At 43.5% G+C, this 22,525-nt stretch overlaps 1 protein-coding gene and 1 pseudogene across 1 annotated transcript; one reads left to right on the plus strand and one right to left on the minus strand.

Annotated features, from left to right (window-relative positions):
- Positions 1–1,293: 1,293 nt before the first annotated feature.
- On the minus strand, positions 1,294–5,942 carry LOC121544306 (leucine-rich repeat-containing protein 57). Its single transcript, XM_041854223.2, has 6 exons — positions 5,767–5,942; positions 5,224–5,440; positions 3,510–3,645; positions 3,043–3,311; positions 2,745–2,930; positions 1,294–2,148 (listed from the first exon to the last, which is right to left on the minus strand). The coding sequence occupies exons 2-6, from the start codon at positions 5,305–5,307 to the stop codon at positions 2,107–2,109; spliced, it is 717 nt and encodes a 238-aa protein (XP_041710157.1). The 5' UTR covers positions 5,308–5,440; positions 5,767–5,942; the 3' UTR covers positions 1,294–2,106.
- A 5,321-nt stretch (positions 5,943–11,263) lies between these two features.
- On the plus strand, positions 11,264–16,054 carry LOC121544305 (annotated as a pseudogene).
- The last annotated feature ends 6,471 nt before the right edge of the window (positions 16,055–22,525 follow it).

The raw sequence follows: 22,525 nt of genomic DNA on the forward strand, positions 1-22,525 counted from the left end.
AAATAATAAAAGCATTAAAATGAAACAAAGTTAAGTAATTCTACATAAATCCATGTTAGTATATTGATACAACTCATGGAGAGTATTCTGTTACAATTAAATTAACTTACATACATACACCCGATAAGTTATACTTCTTGTTAATGACAGCCTAATGTAACCCCTCCTTTCACAGAAAGTGCACCATTGATCAGCAACACTGATTAGAAAATGGATATGAATTATCCTATTTGTGAGGTTGTCTTCAATCTAGTAATAAAGGTTAAGGTGCAGAGGCCCTTGCCAGATAAAACAATGTGAAGAGGATCCGTCAACACTACTTTGTGGGTGAAAATTAGAAAAGTGGAGGTGATCCTATTTTGTGGTTTTTATGCGTGCATACATTTTTGTGTATGGGTGGTCCCGTGGATCGAACCCAACACACACACTTCTTAAATGTAGACATTATTTACTGAGTTAAATTACTAAAATAGTAAGGATGTGTTCAACAGACCAACTGAAGATAATAAATAATACATCAATACAAATCAAGTCCAAATAATATAACTACTGAGCATTCAAAAGCAATAATAGAGAGTATGCTTGCGAAGCGCCAAATATACTGAACAAAAATATAAACGCAACATGTAAAGCGTTGGTCCTATGTTTCATGAGCTGAAATAAAAGATCCCTGAAATTTTCCATACGCACAAAGCGCTTATTTCTCTCAGATTTTGTGCACAAATTTGTTTACATCCCTGTAAGTGAGCATTTCTCCTTTGCCAAGATAATCCATCCACCTGACAGGTGTGGCATATCAAGAAGCTGATTAAACGGCATGATCATTACACAGGTTCACTTTGTGCTGGGGACAATAAAAGGCCACTCTAAAATCTGCAGTTTTGTCACATAACACAATGCCACAGATGTTTCAAGTTGAAGGAGCATGCAATTGGCATGCTGACTGCAGGAATATCCACCAGAGCTGTTGCCAGATAATTGAATGTTAAATTCTCTACCATAAGCCGCCTCCAACATTGTTTTAGAGAATTTGGCGGTACGTCCAACCGGCCTCACAACTGCAATCCATGTGTAACCACGCCAGCCCAGGATCTCCACATCCGGCTTCTTCACCTGCGGGACCGTCTGAGACTAGCCACCCAGACAGCTGATGAAACTGAGGAGTATTTCTGTCTTTAACTTTAAAACTCCTTCTGATTGGCTGGGCCTGGCACCCTAGGGGTGGGTGGGCCTATGCCCAGTGGCTGCGCCCCTACCCAGTCATGTGAAATCCATAGATTAGGGCCTAATGAATTTATTTAAATTGATTGATTTCCTTATATGAACTGTAACTCAATAAAATCGTTTATATTTTTGTTCAGTATAGATTTGTTTACATTTAGGCTGTGGTTTTCTTCATTCTCGCACCAGAAAATCTAGCTCTGGTCCAAGGAGTTATGTGCGGCATGCTGATGCAGAGACTTCCTCAGCTGAAAATAAACACTCTGGACCAGAGCGACAGAACAAATGTGACATCCCATTCCAGATCCACAGGGTAAGCCTTAATGCAAAAAGGAGCTTTAAAATAATTATCTCATTCTGGGTCTATGTAGTGCAATTGTCACTGCTTTGACATTCTGTTAAATCTGTACTACAGTTTTCATTCGCTTGCTGGTCACGGGACAAATGCTATCTCTGACAGGCAAAACAACACCACCTGATACTGAACCGAGGAGTTTGCCTTCTGCAACAATTGTAGTGTTTGATAATTTAGATGCAGTTAAAAGTCAATGTATGTAGAGGGACATTTTTGCCCACTGTACTATTTAAGTATAACCTGCTTAGGTTTTTGTCAAAAATTAGTAGCTTAGTATTCAAGATGCAATTTCTATGAATATCGTAAGTGAATGCACTGTCTATCGTCCACTGTTCACATAGTTCTCTATAACCATCCATGGTATCCTGTTACTGTCATACACAGATCATAGCGTGCTCTCAATCAGTGCTCTGTTGTAACCTGTTGCTGTAGTGCAGAAGCCATATATACTGTAGTAAGACAACCACTAGGGAGGGTGCTTGTGTGTACTGCACAAGCTGCACTCAGGGGGACGCTCCTCTCTCTATTCTTCAGGCAAACTTCTTCTTGGTTGCAGTGAAGCGCTCCATGTACTGTTGGGTAAACAAATTAGATCGGCATCAGTCACATCTGGGACACTACGGACAGCATAACAACTGAAGAGATTAGCTATTTGAGTAAGCACTGAATGGGTGGTCCAAGTTCTGACTATTATAATAGCAAGTGGTCATATTAGATTAGAACTTAATTATGAAATTCGATTGTCCTTTTAAGCTTCACAACATTTCAACACTGTAATATCATAATGAAATGTCAGATGTATTTAGTGTCAGGGGCTATTTTTGACCGCTGATTATGTCAAGTGCAGGGATTATGGCTGACTGAGCCACAACTTTCTTCACTTGATCCTCCTTATGTTGAACAGGAAATCCCATTATTGGGTCCACCACTCTGGGGAAAGTATTTTGTTTCCACACTGCTCACAAACAAAATGTCAACCATGGGAAGGGATGGGGGGGGGACAGACATATTTCAAACCAATGCCTTTGAATCTCATGAGTGGTTTTGTTTACAATAGATATAAAGACAGCTTAGTGATTTAGTGCAGCAGCATGACTGTTCCTTGCTTTAACCTTGACCATTCATTTGGCAGCAAGTTAAAGAAACAAGTATCTGTTTCACGACTCACCTTCTCATACCCTTCCAGGTCCCGCATATTCTTCACCTCGAACAGGTTGCCCTCCACAGAGAGCAGAGACACCTGGGAGTTGGTGAGGATGGACACAGGGATGGAGGCAAGCTCCAGACAGTTCTCCTCCAGTCTCAGCACCTTTAGCCTCTGGCAGGTGGACACCTCCGCAGACACAACTGAAATCTGGGATCATAATTTATATAGATGTGATTCTAGATTAGGTCCCTGGTTAAAAGTAGTGCACTATACAGGGAATAGGGTGCCATTTGAGATGCACCCATAAACACCTGATTACCTGGTTCTGGTTGAGATTGATCTCAATGGCCTGCAGGGCCGCTACCTCAGCAGGCACAGCCTGGATGTGGTTCTTGGACAGGTCCAGGACGTCCAGGTGTCGTAGGGAGCCGAGGCCGCCAGGAAACTCCCGGAACTTGTTCCCAGACAGGCTGAGGGTGCGCAATGCTTTCAACTGTCCTACGGTGCTAGGGAGTTGCGTCAGTTGGTTCCCGTTCAGCAAAAGGGTCTCTAGTTTCTTAAGCTTCCCAATTTCATCTGGGAGACTTGCTATGTACGCACAAAACAAACACACCAACTTAATGTATAGCATAGCTAAAAGAGACTGATTGAAGCACAGGAATTCACATAAATAATCAATGAACCTAATGGACATTCATTATTCAGTGAAAGCAAAGGGTTAATAATTTGTCATCTACAGATGCTGTAGTATCAGACAGAAGCTGAGGAGGTGTAGGAACCACTTACTGAGTTTATTACAGTTTAAAGTCAGACTCTTCATCTGAAGGAAGTTTCCTATGGCGGCAGGCAGCACTTCGATCTTGTTGGAAGACAGATCTACAGTCCGTAGGTTTCCAGTCAACCTCTGGAGCTCCTCGGGGAACTGAAATACATTAGTGGGGGAAAAAATGCACTGAAAAAAACTATAAACGCAACAACTTCAAAGATTTTACTGAGTTACAGTTCATATAAGGAAATCAGTCAATTGAAATAAATTCATTAAGCCCTAATCTATGGATTTCACATGACTGGGAATACAGATATGCACCTGTTGGTCACAGATAAGGTACCTTTAAAAAAAAGGTAGGGGCGTGGATCAGGAAACCAGTCTTTATCTGGTTTGACCACCATTTGCCTTATGCAGTGCGACACATTTCCTTCAGATAGAGTTGATCAGGCTGTTGATTGTGGCCTGTGGAATGTTGTCCCACTCCTCTTCAATGGATGTGCAAAGTTGCTGGATATTGGTGGGAACTGGAACCCGCTGTTGTACACGTCGATCCAGAGTATACCAAACATGCTCAATGGTTGACATGTCTGGTGGGTATGCAAGCCATGAAAGAACAGGGACATTTTTCAGTTTCCAGGAATTGTGTACAGACCCTGCGAAATGGGGCCGTGCATTATCATGCTGAAACATGAGGTGATGGCGGCAGATGAATGGCACAACAATGGGCCTCAGGATCTCGTCAGGGTATCGCTGTACATTCAAATTGCCATCGATAAAATGCAATTGTGTTCGTTGTCCGTAGCTTCTGCCTGCCCATACCATAACCCCACCGCCACCATGGGGCACTCTGTTCACAACGTTGACATCAGCAAGCTGCTCGCCCACACAACGCCATACAAGCTGTCTGCCATCTGCCCGATACAGTTGAAACTGGGATACATCCGTGAAGAGCACACTTCTCCAGGGTGCCAGTGGCCATCGAAGGTGAGCACTTTCCCACTGAAGTCGGTTACGACCCTGGTGATGACGACGAGCACGCAGATGAGCTTCCCTGAGTCGGTTTCTGACAGTTTATGCAGAAATTCTTCAGTTGTGCAAATCCACAGTTTCATCAGCTGTCCGAGTGGCTGGCCTCAGATGATTCCGCAGGTGATGAAGCCGGATGTGTAGGTCCTGGGCTGGCATGGTTACACGTGGTCTGCGGTTGTGAGGCCGGTTGGACGTACTGCCAAATTCTCTAAAATGACATTGGATGCAGCTTATGGTAGAGAAATTAACATTAAATTATCTGGCAACAGCTCTGGTGGACATTCCTGCAGTAGGCATGCCAATTGCACGCTCCCTCAAAACATGAGACATTTGTGGCATTGTGTTGTGTGAGTGGCCTTTTATTGTCCCCAGCACAAGGTGCACCTGTGTAATGATCATACTGTTTAATCAGCTTCTTGGTATACCACACCTGTCAGGTGGGTGGATTATCTTGGCAAAAAATGTTCACTAACAGGGATGTAAACAAATTGGTGGAATTGTATTTCAGTTCATGAAGCATAGGCCCAACGCTTTACATGTTGTGTTTATATTTTTGTTCAGTATACATACATTCAAACTGTCCAAGATAACAACTGAATGGAATTCAGCTAAATAAACGAAGGACCAGTTAAGACTGCTGTGGAGTGCTGACATTTTAACAAGCAGACTATAGAATAGGCTCTGTGTGTGTGTCCCTCGTACCTCGGGGAGACCTTTCCCTGTCAGCTGAAAGATCCCGGTCTTCTGTGAGTTTTCCAGATGGGCTTTGATTGCACTGTTCCCCATCTTTGTTGTAGTTGCCCGCTGATGCGGCTGTCCTAAGTGATGCTTATGTAATCAACTAGCCTATTATTGTGATGGTGGTGCCAGATGATGTGGCTCTGCCTGTAAGATACTTCCCTGGTTGTCAGTGTGGCCCCTATAAGAGATCAATTATACAAATCAATCATGGCTGCTGCCGGCGTTTACCCGTTAGCTGACAAACAAGAAAAGGAGGAACTTGATGACGTAAAAAGCTAACTAGCTAACGTTAGCTATCCTACTACTAGTACTGTCTGAGGCAAGCTTTGAGATATATTCATGCATATTATTGAAATTGGGAGTACTTTGTCTAGTAACAGTAAAGGGTCATGTATATTAGTACTTTTAAATAAACATTTCCCAATGATGGTAAATATTTTAGAGGCTGTTAGCACAGCTAGCTAGCGAGTTAGACCATCTGGGATTTTAGTTTAAGTTACTTACCTCGTGAGCTGATTTGTCCTTCTCGTGCAATACTTGCCTGCAAATGGCAATTTATATATTAGGAACAGATAACTATGGGGTGATTGGACTAGTCAAACCTAAACACTAGTTTAGGACATAATCCTGCTGCTCGAACAATAAACATGTCGTTGGGAAGCTAATAGCTTGACGTCAAACCAAAGAAGAAGAAGATAGTGCACGTCGTCAAAATCATTCATTGATTGGCTACGTCTGATCCTGGGACCGGAAAGGGTAGGCGGAAGTTGGTTTGGGCGACGAACGACGATAGACGGTTGTGAATCGAGAGGGATTTTTGAAATCGTTGAAAAACAAAAACTTTACTCGGTGTGGCGGAGGTTCGGCACGGCCGTGCTGTGAATGGGTCAGAGATGGTAGGAGATAGTGATGGAGAGGAAAGTGAAGCAAGTATGGAACATAGTGGTACAAATAAAGGAGGGAGTAAGAAAGAGAAAAAGAAAGGGAGTAGGGGTATGAAGGGGAGCGAGAGGTCTATGGAGGTAGAGAGGAGGCAGAAAAGGAAGTTTGAGGAGAGCAACCTAGCTTCCAACGCTAGTGGAAGTTCGGAGGCAGAAAGTGCAGAGGAAGGGCAAGATAAGACACGAGAGGAACATGGAGGTGAGGAGGAGCATAAAGTGATTATGAAGTTTAGGGAGGAAGGGGGAGTTGGGGCGATGAGTCCGATAAGGTTGACGGCTGTGATAAAAGAGTTGATTGGGGAAGTTGTTAATGCTAAAGTGTTAAGAGATGGGAGATTGTTGGTGTTCTGTAAGGACATGGCGCAGAGGGAAAAAGCTATCGGAGTGAAGCAAATAGGGAAGTGTAAGGTGGAGTCGAGCAGCTGAACTGATCAAGCAGGGAAGCAGTGGAGTAAAGGGGTGAAAACAGGAGTGCCTGTGAGTGTTAGTATTGTAGGTAAGGGACAATTTGAGAGGAGGCGTTCTAGTGAATGTTCAAAGATTGCAAGCAACAAGGGGTGGAGTTAGGGTAGATAACCACCTTCATAAAGCAAGGAATTCCCTACAAGATGATAGGCAAAGGTATTGAACAGGATTATGTGGTGGAGGTGTGGTTGAGAGGAGGGGTGCTAGTGGTAGTGAATTACTATAATCCGTGTCAGATATTGGAAATGGAAGTGCTGGAGAGGGTGGAGGGCCAGGAAAGAAGTAAGGTAATGTGGTGTGGGATTTTAACGCCCACAACACACTTTAGGAGGGGGGTGTGGATGGAAATGGCCAAGTGATGGAAAATTTGATAGAAAAGAAAGATCTGGTGTGCCTGAATGATGGCCGAGGGTCCAGGATTTATGTAGCCACAGGGAAAGAGTCTGCCTTGGACCTCACTCTGGTATCTAGTGCGATGGATATGTGAGTGGGAGGTATGGGAGGAGTCGACAGTAGGGAGGGATCATTACCCCATAGTATGCACAGTAGGGAGGAGGAGGTGTTAGTGGATGGAGCAGGCAGGTGGGTGTTTGGAAGGGCAAAGAGGGATCAGTTTCAGGAGCTGAGTGAGCAGGTGACGGCTCGGGTGGATATGAGAGGGGATGTAGATAGTATGAATAACTGGGTGAGAACAGCGTTAGTGGGGGTAGCTACTGAGGCTATACCTAAGAGTTCAGGGAGGAGGAAAGCAGTCCCATGGTGGACGGAGGAATGTGGGGCAATGGTGAGGATAAGGAATAGGGCATTTAGAGTACTGAAAAGGACGCATAACTTCCAACATCTGATTCAGTATAAGCAGGCCCAGGCCATGGTGAGGAGAACTATCCGTCAGGCAAAGAGGTCATGTTGGCATCGGTTCTGTGACACCATTGGAAGGGCGACACCTGTGGGAGAAGTGTGGGGGATGATTAAGAGGATGAGTGGGATCAGAAGGGAGTGGGATTATCCAGTGTTGGCGAGTGGGGAGGATGTGGCAGTAATAGATGAGGAGAAAGCATTTGTCCAAGTGCATAGCTGCACAAATCTGTCAGAGGAGGGGGAGAGAGAACACGAGAGAGGAGCATGCTGGAGTGCTGGAAAGGAGGGAGGATGTAAATTATGCGTTGAGTGCACCATTTACCAGGGCAGAGGTGAAAAGAGCAATAGGTAAGGGTGGGTTAACTTCACCTGGGAAAGATGAGGTGTGCTATTTTATGTTGGCCCATCTTAGTGATGAGGCTGGATAAAGTATTGGTGTTGTACAACAGAGTGTGGGAGGAGGGAAAACTACCAGGCAGTTGGAAGGAGGCAGTAGTGGTACCAATCCGGAAGCCTGGGAAGGATCCAACGAAGCCAACAAGCTATCGGCCAATAGCTTTAACATCACATGTATGTAAGATTATGGAACGTATGATTACGGAGAGGCTAACTTACTTCCTGGAGAGCAGAGGGCTAGTATCGCCACATCAGAGTGGGTTCAGGAAGGGTAGGGGAGCTATGGATCCAGTGCTCTGCTTAGAAGCAGAGGTCAGGAAGGCTCAGGTGAACAAGGAAACTGTTGTAGCTGTCTTTTTTGATGTGGAGAAGGCGTATGATGTGGAAGGAGGGGTTGTTAATCAAGCTTGATATTATGGGAGTAGGAGGAAGAATGTACAACTGGATAAAGGATTTCCTGTTTGGAAGGTCTATCCAGGTGAGGGTGGGGAAGTCTTTATCAGGCAGCTACTTGGTGGATAATGGTACACCGCAGGGGAGCGTGATTAGTCCACTGTTGTTCTCAATCATGATCAATGATGTTTACTCTCAGGTACAGCCGGATATAGGGAGGTCGTTATTTGCAGATGATGGTGCCTTATGGAAGAGGGGAAGAAATGTGCCATACATAGTCAGGAAGGTACAGGAAGCAATTGATGAGGTAGAGCGGTGGGGATTCAGGTTCTCTGTAGAGAACTCAGACAGTGTTCTTTACCAGGTGGGAGATGAGGTATGCTTGAGGTTATATAGGAAAAACTTGGAGAGGGTGGGGGCCTTCAGGTTCCTTGGGGTATACTTTGATACTAGACTGACTTGGGCAGAACACATTGAGAGAGTGGTGGGAAAGTGTAAGAAGGTGCTAAATGTGATGCGCTGTCTGACGGGGAAGGAGTGGGGGGCTGGGCGTTCCTCATTGAAGACCATGTAGGTTGCATTGATCCGATCTGTAATAGACTATGGCAGTATAGCATATGGTTCGGCAGCCCGGACCTCACTGGAAAGGCTAGATATCATACAGGGGCAAAGACTCAGAATAAGTGGGGCGTTTCGGGCGTCCCCAGTGGCTGCATTACAGGTGGAGATGGAGGAAAATGCCGTTGCAGATTAGGAGACAGCAGCTGGCAATGAATTACTGGGTCAACCTACAAGGACATGGGGTGTCTCATCCTGCGAAAGGGATTTTACAGGCATGCTGGGAACATGAGTGAAGGCCGTACATGAGCTTTGGGTGGGTGGGTAATACCCAGGCGAAGGAGATGGGACTGTATGGAAGGGAGTTTAGTCCAATGGTAGTTATTCCTGTAAATCCACCATGGCTACTCCCGTCTCCAGTAGTTGATCTAGAAGTGTTGGAGAGACTACAGAAAGATAGGGAGGGTGTTGTTCTAGCTGATTTCTTTAAGAGACGTCTGGAAACTGTGTATCAGGATTTTGTGGCCATTTACACAGATGGTCAGCATTTGTAGTGCAGGAATGTGGGGTGGAAGTCAGGAAACGTATTACAGATAATCTGGCTGTATATACGGCGGAGCTGATGGCCATACTGTTGGCCTTGCAGTGGGTGGAGGAAGTTAAGCCAGATAGAGTAGTTATTTGCTCTGATTCATGTGCAGTGTTAATGAGTCTCCAGTCCTTTAGCTCACGTAGCAGACAAGACCTGCTTTATGAGGTGCTACAAACCCATGGCAGGATTAAACAGATGGGTATTCAGATAAGATTTACTTGGGTTCCAGCCCATGTTGGGGTGGAGGGGAACGAGGCGGTAGATGAACAGGCTAAACAAGCACTTAGTAGTGGGGATGTTGATGTTGAAGTTTCAATGAGCAAGGCAGAGGCAAAAAGACTGATATATACAGTGATGGTGAAGAGATGGCAGGAGCAGTGGAATATAAATAATAAGGGAAGGCATTTATTTAGTACAGAGGAAAGTCAGGGAGGGGAGGATGGCAGGAAGGGACAGAAGAGAGGAGGCTATTTTTACAAGATTAAGGGTGGGACACAGCCAGTTGAATAAGACATTAAACGTGATAAGAAAGCATCCAACAGGAAAGTGTGATTATTGTCAGGAAATAGAGACTGTGGAGCATGTATTGCTACAGTGTGGGCAGTATCAGAGGGAAAGAGAGAGGATGAGGGAGAAGGGGATACAGGAAATTAGTTTAAAGAGTATATTGAGTAGAGCGTCATTAGATATAGTCACAAATATTTTGTTATCTTTTTTAAGAAAAACGGGGTTAGCAGGTAGGATTTAGTTTATCCCTGTCTCTGGCCCATACTCCAGTACGATAGGTGGCGGTAATGCACCATAACGTTGGATGCCAACCGCCGATAAACCCCACTGAAGAAGAAGAAGCTTGACGTCAATGCGCATGTCTGAATGTTGCTCCCTCAGCCAATCCACTAGTCGGCAGTAGTGCAAGAAAAAATCCGGAAGTCATTCATTCATAAAATGGAAAAGGAACAAATACATCGGCGGGGTAAATTTGAAAGAAGAATTGCTCAAAAATTGCTAAGAAAAGTTGACTTACACGTTCTAATATGTTGGTGTATATGGGTAGCTATATAAGAAATAGGTAGTTGTGGGAATGGGGTACAATAAGGTTTGCTATCTTAATGTAGACAAACGATGCTTTATCAGCTAGCGCAACCTAGCTAACCTCTACGAATACGAGACTGGACATACTATTTAGCCAACGTTAATTACAGCAGATAATATAGCTAGTTAGCTAGCTAGCTAACTGAGATCCCCTGGCTATATTGACTTTGCATCTTTTCTTTTTTACAGCTACATATTTTCAAGGTTTGACTACGCCACCACACTTACAAATGAATGGACTTGCGCCAGGATCGTGTCACCTCCACCTTACCTGACACCCTAGACCCACTTCAACACAGGGGCCCCACAAGGGTGCGTGCTCAGCCCTCTCCTGTACTCCCTGTTCACCCATGACTGCGTGGCCATGCACTCCTCCAACTCAATCATCAAGTTGGCAGACGACACAACAACAATGACGAGACAGCCTACAGGGAGAAGGTGAGGGCCCTGGCGGAGTGGTGCCAGAAAAATAACCTCAACGTCAACAAAATGAAGGAGCTGATCGTGGACTTCAGGAGACAGCAGAGGGAGCACGCCCCTATCCACATCGACGGGACTGCAGTGGAGAAGGTGAAAAGCTTCAAATTCCTCTGCGTACACATCACTGACAATCTGAAATGGTCCACCCACACAGACAGTGTAGCACCTACAGCACCCGATGTCACAGGAAGGCCAAAAAGATCAAGGACATCAACCACCCGAGCCACAGCCTGTTCACCCAGCTATCATCCAGAAGGTGAGGTCAGTACAGGTGCATCAAAGCTGGGACCGAGAGACAACTTCTATATCAAGGCCATCAGACTTTTAAATGGCCATCACTAGCCGGCTACCACCCGGTTACTCAACCCTGCACCTTAGAGGCTGCTGCCCTATGTACATAGACATGGAATCACTGGTCACTTTAATAATGGAACACTAGTCACTTTAATAATGTGCACATACTGTTTTACTCATTTCATATGTATATACTGTATTCTACTGTATTTTAGTCAATGCCACTCCAAAATTGCTCGTCCTAATATTTATATGTTCTTTAATTCCATTCTTTTACTTTTAGATTTGTGTGTATTGTTAGATACTATTGCACTGTTGGAGCTAGGAACACATGCATTTCACTACACCCGCAATAACATCTGCTAAATATGAGTAGGTGACCAATAAGGGGTTGCCGACCCTACTTCTGGAGAGCTGGAGCATGCAGGATCTTGCTCCAGCCATGTTGTAATTGTACATAGCTAATTTGTAGAATTAGCTAGGTGTGTTAGTTTCGGGTTGGAGTGGAACAAAATCCAGCAGGAGGGTAGCTCTCCAGGGGATGGATGTTTGGGTACACTTGATGTAGCGTGTACGACTACATTGCATTTTTCTATCCCTATCGATGTCCTAGGACAGGGGGTTTGTAAATGTTTTAATGTCAAGGACCCCCAAATATTATGAGCCTCTGGGCGAGGACCTCCTACTAAAATTGTTTTATTCTTCGCGAGCCACCTATTACGTTCCTGAGAGCCTCATGCAGCTTGTGAGCTGCGCAATGACTACCAGTGGTAATCCTGCTATTCTACATATTTTGCCATGAGGCTGAGAGAAAATGTGGCAGTTTTAAAGCAAATTCCCTGCTATTCTAATACGGCCCTGACTACCACTGGCGCATGGAGTGAGACAGGTAAGTGCAAAGGCTATTTGCATATTGAGGAAAGAAATATAATTGTCATTGGGGGTGGATAGGAAAGACTTGAAGATTGCTAAATATTTTTCTAAAGGTTCTTTAGGTATAATAAACCAATATTGAATTGAGTGAAAAATAAATGGGTAAAAATGAAGTTTGAAAACCCTTGTTCTAGGACACCACACTAAGCAGTGTCTTTTCCCGTACAGGAGGATGTTGATACGTTCCCTAAAGAACCCCATGTCTTTTCCCCACATCTACTGGAAGCTGAACAGGTCATCACAATGGAACGTGCGCTTGACAAGGTAAAAATGTCAACAGGTACACTTGGTTTGAGACAAGAAACCTGTCCAAGACACCTGTCCTATAAAGTGATATGCATGTGCCTAACTTGGCGTTGTGCATATACCTAACATAGCTAATTCTCTTTGTTTTAGATCAATCTAGAAATAGAGTTGTTGGAGAAAGTGCATATGTTACTCACAAATTCTGAGTAAGTGTGGTTGTGTTGTTACACAGTGGTGTCTTGAGATTCAAGTGGGTTGTATGTTACATTTTTAGATACAAACATTTATAATGCATACACCATTTGGAGAGATACAGGTAGACTTTGATGTGATAACTACAGTGGGGAAAAAAAGTATTTAGTCAGCCACCAATTGTGCATGTTCTCCCACTTAAAAAGATGAGAGAGGCCTGTAATTTTCATCATAGGTACACGTCAACTATGACAGACAAATTGAGAAAAAGAAATCCAGAAAATCACATTGTAGGATTTTTTATGATTTTATTTGCAAATTATGGTGGAAAATAAGTATTTGGTCACCTACAAACAAGCAAGATTTCTGGCTCTCACAGACCTGTAACTTCTTCTTTAAAAGGCTCCTCTGTCCTCCACTCGTTACCTGTATTAATGGCACCTGTTTGAACTTGTTATCAGTATAAAAGACACCTGTCCACAACCTCAAACAGTCACACTCCAAACTCCACTATGGCCAAGACCAAAGAGCTGTCAAGGGACACCAGAAACTAAATTGTAGACCTGCACCAGGCTGGGAAGACTGAATCTGCAATAGGTAAGCAGCTTGGTTTGAAGAAATCAACTGTGGGAGCAATTATTAGGAAATGGAAGACATACAAGACCACTGATAATTTCCCTCGATCTGGGGCTCCACGCAAGATCTCACCCCGTGGGGTCAAAATGATCACAAGAACGGTGAGCAAAAATCCCAGAACCACACGGAGGGACCTAGTGAATGACCTGCAGAGAGCTGGGACCAAAGTAACAAAGCCTACCATCAGTAACACACTACGCCGCCAGGGACACAAATCCTGCAGTGCCAGACGTGTCCCCCTGCTTAAGCCAGTACATGTCCAGGCCCGTCTGAAGTTTGCTAGAGTGCATTTGGATGATCCAGAAGAGGATTGGGAGAATGTCATATGGTCAGATGAAACCAAAATAGAACTTTTTGGTAAAAACTCAACTCGTCGTGTTTGGAGGACAAAGAATGCTGAGTTGCATCCAAAGAACACCATACCTACTGTGAAGCATGGGGGTGGAAACATCATGCTTTGGGGCTGTTTTTCTGCAAAGGGACCAGGACGACTGATCCGTGTAAAGGAAAGAATGAATGGGGCCATGTATCGTAAGATTTTGAGTGAAAACCTCCTTCCATCAGCAAGGGCATTGAAGATGAAACGTGGCTGGGTCTTTCAGCATGACAAAGATCCCAAACACACCGCCTGGGCAACGAAGGAGTGGCTTCGTAAGAAGCATTTCAAGGTCCTGGAGTGGCCCAGCCAGTCTCCAGATCTCAACCCCATAGAAAATCTTTGGAGGGAGTTGAAAGTCCGTGTTGCCCAGCGACAGCCCCAAAACATCACTGCTCTAGAGGAGATCTGCATGGAGGAATGGGCCAAAATACCAGCAACAGTGTGTGAAAACCTTGTGAAGACATACAGAAAACGTTTGACCTGTGTCATTGCCAACAAAGGGTATATAACAAAGTATTGAGAAACTTTTGTTATTGACCAAATACTTATTTTCCACCATAATATGCAAATAAATTCATAAAAAATCCTACAATGTGATTTTCTGGAGAGAAAAAATCTCATTTTGTCTGTCATAGTTGACGTGTACCTATGATGAAAATTACAGGCCTCTCTCATCTTTTTAAGTGGGAGAACTTGAACAATTGGTGGCTGACTAAATACTTTTTTTCCCCACTGTATGAAATGAGTAAATTGTCTAATTGAATGTTTCTTGTAGGTCAGAGGTTTACGTCATTGCCGTAGTTCACCTCTCATCTTCAAGATGTGCTGAGCGAACAGGCAAGCGTTTGCCAGAGGCTGATGAAAGCACTGTGTCAGACAAACTTACCCATAGAGGCTGATCTTCACAGGTTAGCGACATTTCTTTTTCCACTAGTGAGAGAGAACAACATTATTTATAATATTCTTGAATTCTGTATGCAGGAAGTCACCCTGCTGTGTATAATGATGTCTCATTGCGGAGTAACATAAATTGTACATTTACCCCAGTTAACTAAGAGAGATGATGGTCCTGCTTTATAGAGTTGTGGTGGAGGTCATGAGGATGGTGGTGGACTTCATTGAGAACTTGGAGGCAAAGATAAACACTGTTTATACTATTCCCGCCATTGATGAATCCATGAGCAATCTGGTGAGTGCTTTCAATAAAAACCCTATCCCCAGGCCAGATGTATTGCAAGTCCTAAACTCTAGTCCTGCCATTGGTTGTGATCAGTAGGATACATGTAGCAAAACATTTTACAGTAGAAAACCTTGTTTTACTAAATGTCGTAACATTTTACAATAGAAAACCTCAGTTTTACTCGATTTCAAAACATTATACTATTAAAAAATGCTCCCTGATTTACTTGATTTCAAAACATTTTACAATAGAAAGCCTTGTTTTACTTGATTTCAAAACATTTTACAATAGAAAGCCTTGTTTTACTTGATTTCAAAACATTTTACAATAGAAAACCTTGTTTTACTCGATTAAAACACCTTTTATAACAATTCCTTCCTTTTACTAGCCTTATCCCAGAATAATAACACACTTTTCAGGTTGTTACATTTATACTTGTTAATAAGTTAGTAAAGTAAGTCTTGTCTGAGCCATAATGGACCATTTTATTGTTAATACTATACTATGATTTTTCACGTTGCTTTTATGTGTTGTACTCTCTCATTCTCAGAACAACAGTGTAGCTCAGCTTCTGGCCCACGTGACAGAGGTGGAAAGACAGTAGACAGGTTCTACAGTGGAGGAGTAAAAACAGCAGCATGTCCATCAATGACATCACTACCTGAGAGCATGGTGAGTCCCAACTCTTCACCCTTCTCCCAAAGTGTGCACTTGCACACTCCCCGTCGTGAATTCAACAAGGGTGGAATCTCCTTCCAGACAATATTTACACCAAGCCACTGCTTCAAATACATTATTTAAAATGTAGTGGGAGATGTGTGGAGAATCAGGACGCAGCCCAAGTCAAAAACCTTAAGAATCCTTCACAATGGACATTTGTCATTTATATACATGACAAGAAGATTGTGTGGTCTGAAAATGTTTGACAAATTTCTTCTTCAGAGAGAATGGGTGTTGTGTTACTTTACAACATCCCCCCTCAATGTGTTTATCCTAACTAATGGTATCTTTGTAAATAAATCTGTCTTGTTATTATGAGGTATAATGGACCTGTTATTTCATAAAGTGTAAGGCAACACTGTCACCTAGTGGTATCTGGAACTTGTCATTTGAGTGTTACCCCCCCTGTGTAAAATTAAATGTGTTTTCACTTTAAAATAAATATTCCCTGGGTTGTATTGATTAATGCACACAAGTTTCTTATTGGACAAATTCAGGTAGTCCCTTCCCGTTTCCTTCCAATTCATTTATTTTGGTTCCTAGTCATTTCTTGTGGACAAACGCATGTACGGTGAGGGAAAAAAGTATTTGATCCCCTGCTGATTTTGTAAGTTTTCCCACTGACAAAGAAATGATCAGTCTATAATTTTAATGGTAGGTTTATTTGAACAGTGAGAGACCGAATAACAACAAAAAAACAGGGAGTGCTCCTAATCTCAGCGTGTTACCTGTATAAAAGACACCTGTCCACAGAAGCAATTAATCAATCAGATTCCAAACTTTCCACCATGGCCAAGACCAAAGAGCTCTCCAAGGATGTCAGGGACAAGATTGTAGACCTACACAAGGCTGGAATTGGCTACAAGACCATCGCCAAGCAGATTGGTGAGAAGGTGACAACAGTTGGTGCGATTATTCGCAAATGGAAGAAACACAAAATAACTGTCAATCTCCCTCGGCCTGGGGCTTCATGCAAGATCTCACCTCGTGGAGTTGCAATGATCATGAGAACGGTGAGGAATCAGCCCAGAACTACAAGGGAGGATCTTGTCAATGATCTCAAGGCAGCTGGGACCATAGTCACCAAGAAAACAATTGGTAACATACTACGCCGTGAAGGACTGAAATCCTGCAGCGCCCGCAAGGTCCCCCTGCTCAAGAAAGCACATATATATAGGCCCGTCTGAAGTTTGCCAATGAACATCTGTATGATTCAGAGGAGAACTGGGTGAAAGTGTTGTGGTCAGATGAGACCAAAATGGAGCTCTTTGGCATCAACTCAACTCGCCGTGTTTGGAGGAGGAGGAATGCTGCCTATGACCCCAAGAACACCATCCCTACCGTCAAACATGGAGGTGGAAACATTATGCTTTGGGGTGTTTTTCTGCTAAGTGGGGTGTTTTTCTGCTAAGGGGACAGGACAACTTCACTGCATCAAAGGGACGATGGACGGGGCCATGTACCGTCAAATCTTGGGTGAGAACCTCCTTCCCTCAGCCAGGGCATTGAAAATGGGTCGTGGATGGGTATTCCAGCATGACAATGACCCAAAACACACGGCCAAGGCAACAAAGGAGTGGCTCAAGAAGAAGCACATTAAGGTCCTGGAGTGGCCTAGCCAGTCTCCAGACCTTAATCCCATAGAAAATCTGTGGAGGGAGCTGAAGGTTCGAGTTGCCAAACGTCAGCCTCGAAACCTTAATGACTTGGAGAAGATCTGCAAAGAGGTGTGGGACAAAATCCCTCCTGAGATGTGTGCAAACCTGGTGGCCAACTACAAGAAACGTCTGACCTCTGTGATTGCCAACAAGGGTTTTGCTACCAAGTACTAAGTCATGTTTTTCAGAGGGGTCAAATACTTATTTCCCTCATTAAAATGCAAATCAATTTATAACATTTTTGACATGTGTTTTTCTGGATTTTGTTATTCTGTCTCTCACTGTTCAAATAAACCTACCATTAAAATTATAGACTGATAATTTATTTGTCAGTGGGCAAACGTACAAAATCAGCAGGGGATCAAATACTTTTTTCCCTCACTGTAACATAAATATTATTGTAGCAAAATATAGTCGACTTAATCGAGTACCCGGTGCCAGATTTTCATTCTGGCCTGCCGAGATTAGGGTTTCTAGTGAATACGACCCTAATGTTTCTGTTTGACCACAGGTCTCTCTCTCAAATAGTCAAACACACACACATAATTCCATTGTTGATGGGGGTCTATGAGAATGAGGACCAGAGAGAGGAAAAACACTGGAGAAGAAACACTCTTTATTGGCAAGTCTTTGTGGACACAGAGCTCAAAAGTATGACTAGTGTAAAGCAGAATATGAATAAATCCACAAATTCAGAGATACAAACTTGACTACAGACTGAGTACCATAGTCAGAGCCAACACTAATAAAGAAGAGTGAATTTTAAAAATCTACAGGTTGCCTTTCTTTCCCCTACACACACAACACTCTCGTTGGCAGGGAAAGCCTGGCACTAGCTGTGTTATTTAATGCTTGGCATATCAATGACACTGGTCAAAGCAGAGGAGGGGTCACTCTCACAAAGACAGCAGGCTGATTCATATGAGCAGGGTGTCATTGACTGAGGAGTTTGAAAAGTGGTGCATTTGGGCTATCTCAGACTTTGCTGAATTTGAATTTGATACTATAACCACAACTTTTGCTCTGTATATAGCATTGTTAATAATGATAATACATTTTATTTGTCGGACACCTTTCAGGGCATTCAAAAGTAGGCCTACATAAAATCAGGTGCAAATCAAATTTTATTTGTCACATGCGCCGAATACAACAGGTTTAGACCTTACTGTGAAATGCTTACTTACGAGCCCTTAACCAACAATGCAGAGGTTTGAAAAAGTAAGTAAGAAACATTTGCTAAATAAAATAAAGGAAAAAATAGTAGCACAATAAAATAACAATAACAAGGCTATATACAGGGGGTACCGGGTCAATGTGCAGGGGTACGGGTTAGTCGAGGTAATATGTACATGTAGGTAGGGGTAAAGTGACTATGTATAGATAATCAACAGTAGCAGCAGCGTATGTGAAGAGTGTGAATGTATGTGTGTGCGTAAATATACATGTGAGTGTCAGTGTAGTGTGTGTCAGTGTAGTGTGTGTGTGTGTGTGGTTAGAGTCCAGTGAGTGTACATCGAGCCTGTGCAAGAGAGTCAGTGCAAAAAATAATCATTTTAAGTAAAAATGTATGCACACATGACTGTAAGTCGCTTTGGATAAAAGCGTCTGCTAAAATGGCTTATTATTATTAATAAAATAAGGGGGTCAATGCAAATTGTCCAGGTAGCCATTTGATTAACTGTTCAGCAGTCTTACGGCTTGGGGTAGAAGCTGTTAAGGAGTCTTTTAGTCCCAGACTTGGCGCTCCGGTTCCGCTTGCCGTGCGGTAGCAGAGAGAACAGTCTATGACTTGGGTGGCTGGAGTCTTTGACAATTTTTAGGGCCTTCCTCTGACACCGCCTGGTATAGAGTTCCTGGATGGCAGGAATCTCAGCCCCAGTGATGTACTGGGCCGTACGCACTACCCTCTGTAGCGCCTTGCTGTCAGATGCCGAGCAGTTGCCGTGCCAAGCGGTGATGCAACCAGTCAGGAACTTTTTGAGGATCTGAGGTCCCATGCCAAATCTTTTCAGCCTCCTGAGGGGGAATAGGCGTTGTCGTGCCCTCTTCACGACTGTGTTGGTGTGTTTGGACCATGATAGGTTCTTAGTGATGTGGACACCAAGGAACTTGGAAGCTCTCAACCTGCTCCACTACAGCCCTGTTGATGTGAATGGGGGCGTGCTCGGCCCTCCTTTTCCTGTAGTCCACGATCAGCTCCTTTGTCTTGCTCACGTTGAGGGAGAGGTTGCCAGGTCTCTGACCTCCTCCCTATAGGCTGTCTCATCGTTGTCGGTGGTCAGGCCTACCACCGTCCTGTCGCCGGTAAACTTAATGATGGTGTTGGAGTTGTGCGTGTCCACGCAGTTGTGGGTGAAGAGGGAGTACAGGAGGGGACTAACTATTGTTGCCTACCCTCAACACCTGGGGGGCGGCCCATCAGGAAGTCCAAGATCCAGTTCCAGAGGGAGGTGTTCAGTCCCAGGGTCCTTAGTGCCCTGCAAGCTCATCACTAAGGTATGGCAGGGATCATCAACTAGATTCAGCCGCGGGCCGATAAAAACTAATAATACAAATCCAGAGTGGATGGTCGGGGAACATAATAACAAATAATTAGTAGACTGCAAATTGACCGCAAGAAGCCCAAACCGATATGTTTGACTAAAACATAATTGTAGCTGATTTCCTGGTGTTTTTACAGTCTTATGTCCAACAGTGAAAATTCACCGACAATATTATTTAATTTTGTTGCTCAGAAAACTTCATTTGGCCCTCGGGCAGCCAGTTGGGGAACCCTGCACTATGATGTTTAATGCTGAGCTGTAGTCAATGAACAGCATTCTCACGTAGGTGTTCCTTTTGTCCAGGTGGGAAAGGGCAGTGTGGAGTGCAATAGAGAGTGCGTCATCTGTGGATCTGTTGGGGCGGTATGCGAATTGGAGTGGGTCCAGGGTTTCTAAGATGATGGTGTTGATGTGAGCCATGACCAGCCTTTCAAAGCATTTTATGGCTACAGATGTGAGTGCTACGGGGCGGTAGTCATTTAGGCAGGTTACCTAGGCGTTCTTGGGCACTGGGACTATGGTGGTCTGCTTGAACCATGTAGGTATTACAGACTGGGTCAGGGAGAGATTGAAAATGTCAGTGAAGACGATTACCAGCTGGTCAGTGCATGCTCTGAGTACACATCCTGGTAATCCATCTGGCCATGCGGCCTTGTGAATATTAAACTGTTTGCAGTACATAAGATCATTAAAATCAAGTGCACAGGCTAGATATACACTGAACAAAAATATAAACGCAACATGTAAAGTGTTGGTCCCACGTTTCATGAGCTGAAATAAAAGATCCCAGAAATGTTCCACATTTGTTTACATCCCTGTTAGTGAGCATTTCTCCTTTGCCAAGATAATCCATCCACCTGACAGGTGTGGCATATCAAGAAGCTGATTAAACAGCATGATCATTACACAGGTGCACCTTGTGCTGGGGACAATAAAAGGCCATTCTAAAATCTGCAGTTTTGTCACACAACACAATACCACAGATGTCTCAAGTTTTTAGGGAGCAATTGACATGCTGACTGCAGGAATGTCCACCAGAGCTGTTGCTAGATAATTTAATGTTAATTTCTGCCCCCAATGTCGTTTTAGAGAATTTGGCAGTATGTCCAACGGGCCTCACAACCACAGACCACATGTATGGCGTTGTGTGGGCGAGCGGTTTGCACAGAGTGCAAACAACGAACACAATTGCATTTTATCTATGGCAATTTGAATGCACAGAAATACTGTAACCAACAAATGCATATCTGTATTCCTAGTCATGTGAAATCCATAGATTAGGGCCTAAATAATTTATTTCAATTGACTGATTTCCTCATATGAACTGTAATTTAGTGAAATTGTTGCATGTTGCGTTTATTCATCACATGGCCAAAAGTATGGCAAGGCCAAATTTGTGGATTCTGATATTTCAGCCACACCTGTTGCTGACCGGTATATAAAATCGAGCTCACAACCATGCAATCTCCATAGACAAACATTGGCAGTAGAATGGCCCACACTGAAGAGCTCAGTGACTTTCAACGTGGTACCGCATAGGATGCCACCTTTCCAACAAGTCAGTTAGTCAAATTTCTGCCCTGCTAGAGCTGTCCCGGTAAACTGTAAGTGCTGTTATTGTGAAGTGGAAACATATAGGAGCAACAACGGCTCAACCGCAAAGTGGTAGGCCACACAAGCTCACAGAATGTGACCGCCGAGTGCTGAAGCGCATAAAAATAGTCTGTCCTCGGTTGCAACACTCACTACCTAGTTCCAAACTGCCTCTGGTAGCAACGTCAGCACAATAACTGTTCGTCGGGAGCTTCATGAAATGGGTTTCCATGGCCGAGCATGGTCTGGGGCTGCTTTTCATGGTTCGGGCTAGGCCCCTTAGTTCCAGTGAAGGGAAATCTTAACGCTACAGCATACAAGACAATTCTAGACGATTCTGTGCTTCCAACTTTGTGGCAAAAGTTTGGGGAAGGCCCTTTCCTGTTTCAGCATGACAATACCCCTGTGCACAAAGCGAGGTCCATACAGAAATGGTTTGTCGAGATCAGTTGCCAAGCAACTGAAGGCCCGGGCACCCATGGTGGAGAGGGGTCATTCTCACAAAACTGACATTTGACCCAAAAAATCTAAATTGTAATTTTTCCCGAAATTCCCACATTATTAAATTCACTGAGATTAGGATACGTACTTATTTAGCTCATAATTATAGTTTTTTTTAATCAGTTATTTAAGCAATAACGCACGAGGGGGTGTGGTATATGGCCAATATACCACGGCTAAGGGCTGTTCTTAAGCACGACGCTTAAGGTCTGATATATCATGGCTGTCAGCCAATCAGCATTCAGGGCTCGAACCACACAGTTTATAATATGCATTTTACCACAATTTCCAGAAAAAAATTATAATTACAGCAACAGTTTTTAAAGTCCCAAAAAGTAATAAACAAATCAATTTCTAATATTTTTTAACATTGCACCCCTAATGAAAAGGCCTGGCTTAAACATAACACTGAAAATACAAATATTTAAAGTGAAATTATAAAAAATATTATAAGATTAAATCTGACCTTTTCCCAAATGTGAACTTTTTAGCTGTTTAGGTAATATGGACAAGTAGGGTAAAAGGGGTGTTTGAGAATAAGAACCTCATTCTAAGGGAATAAATTAACTTTACTTGTGCTCATCTAAGGACTACTCCTCTAGATGCATCATGG

This window comes from Coregonus clupeaformis, chromosome 29, assembly GCF_020615455.1.
Source record: "Coregonus clupeaformis isolate EN_2021a chromosome 29, ASM2061545v1, whole genome shotgun sequence".
Classification (NCBI taxonomy): domain Eukaryota; kingdom Metazoa; phylum Chordata; class Actinopteri; order Salmoniformes; family Salmonidae; genus Coregonus; species Coregonus clupeaformis.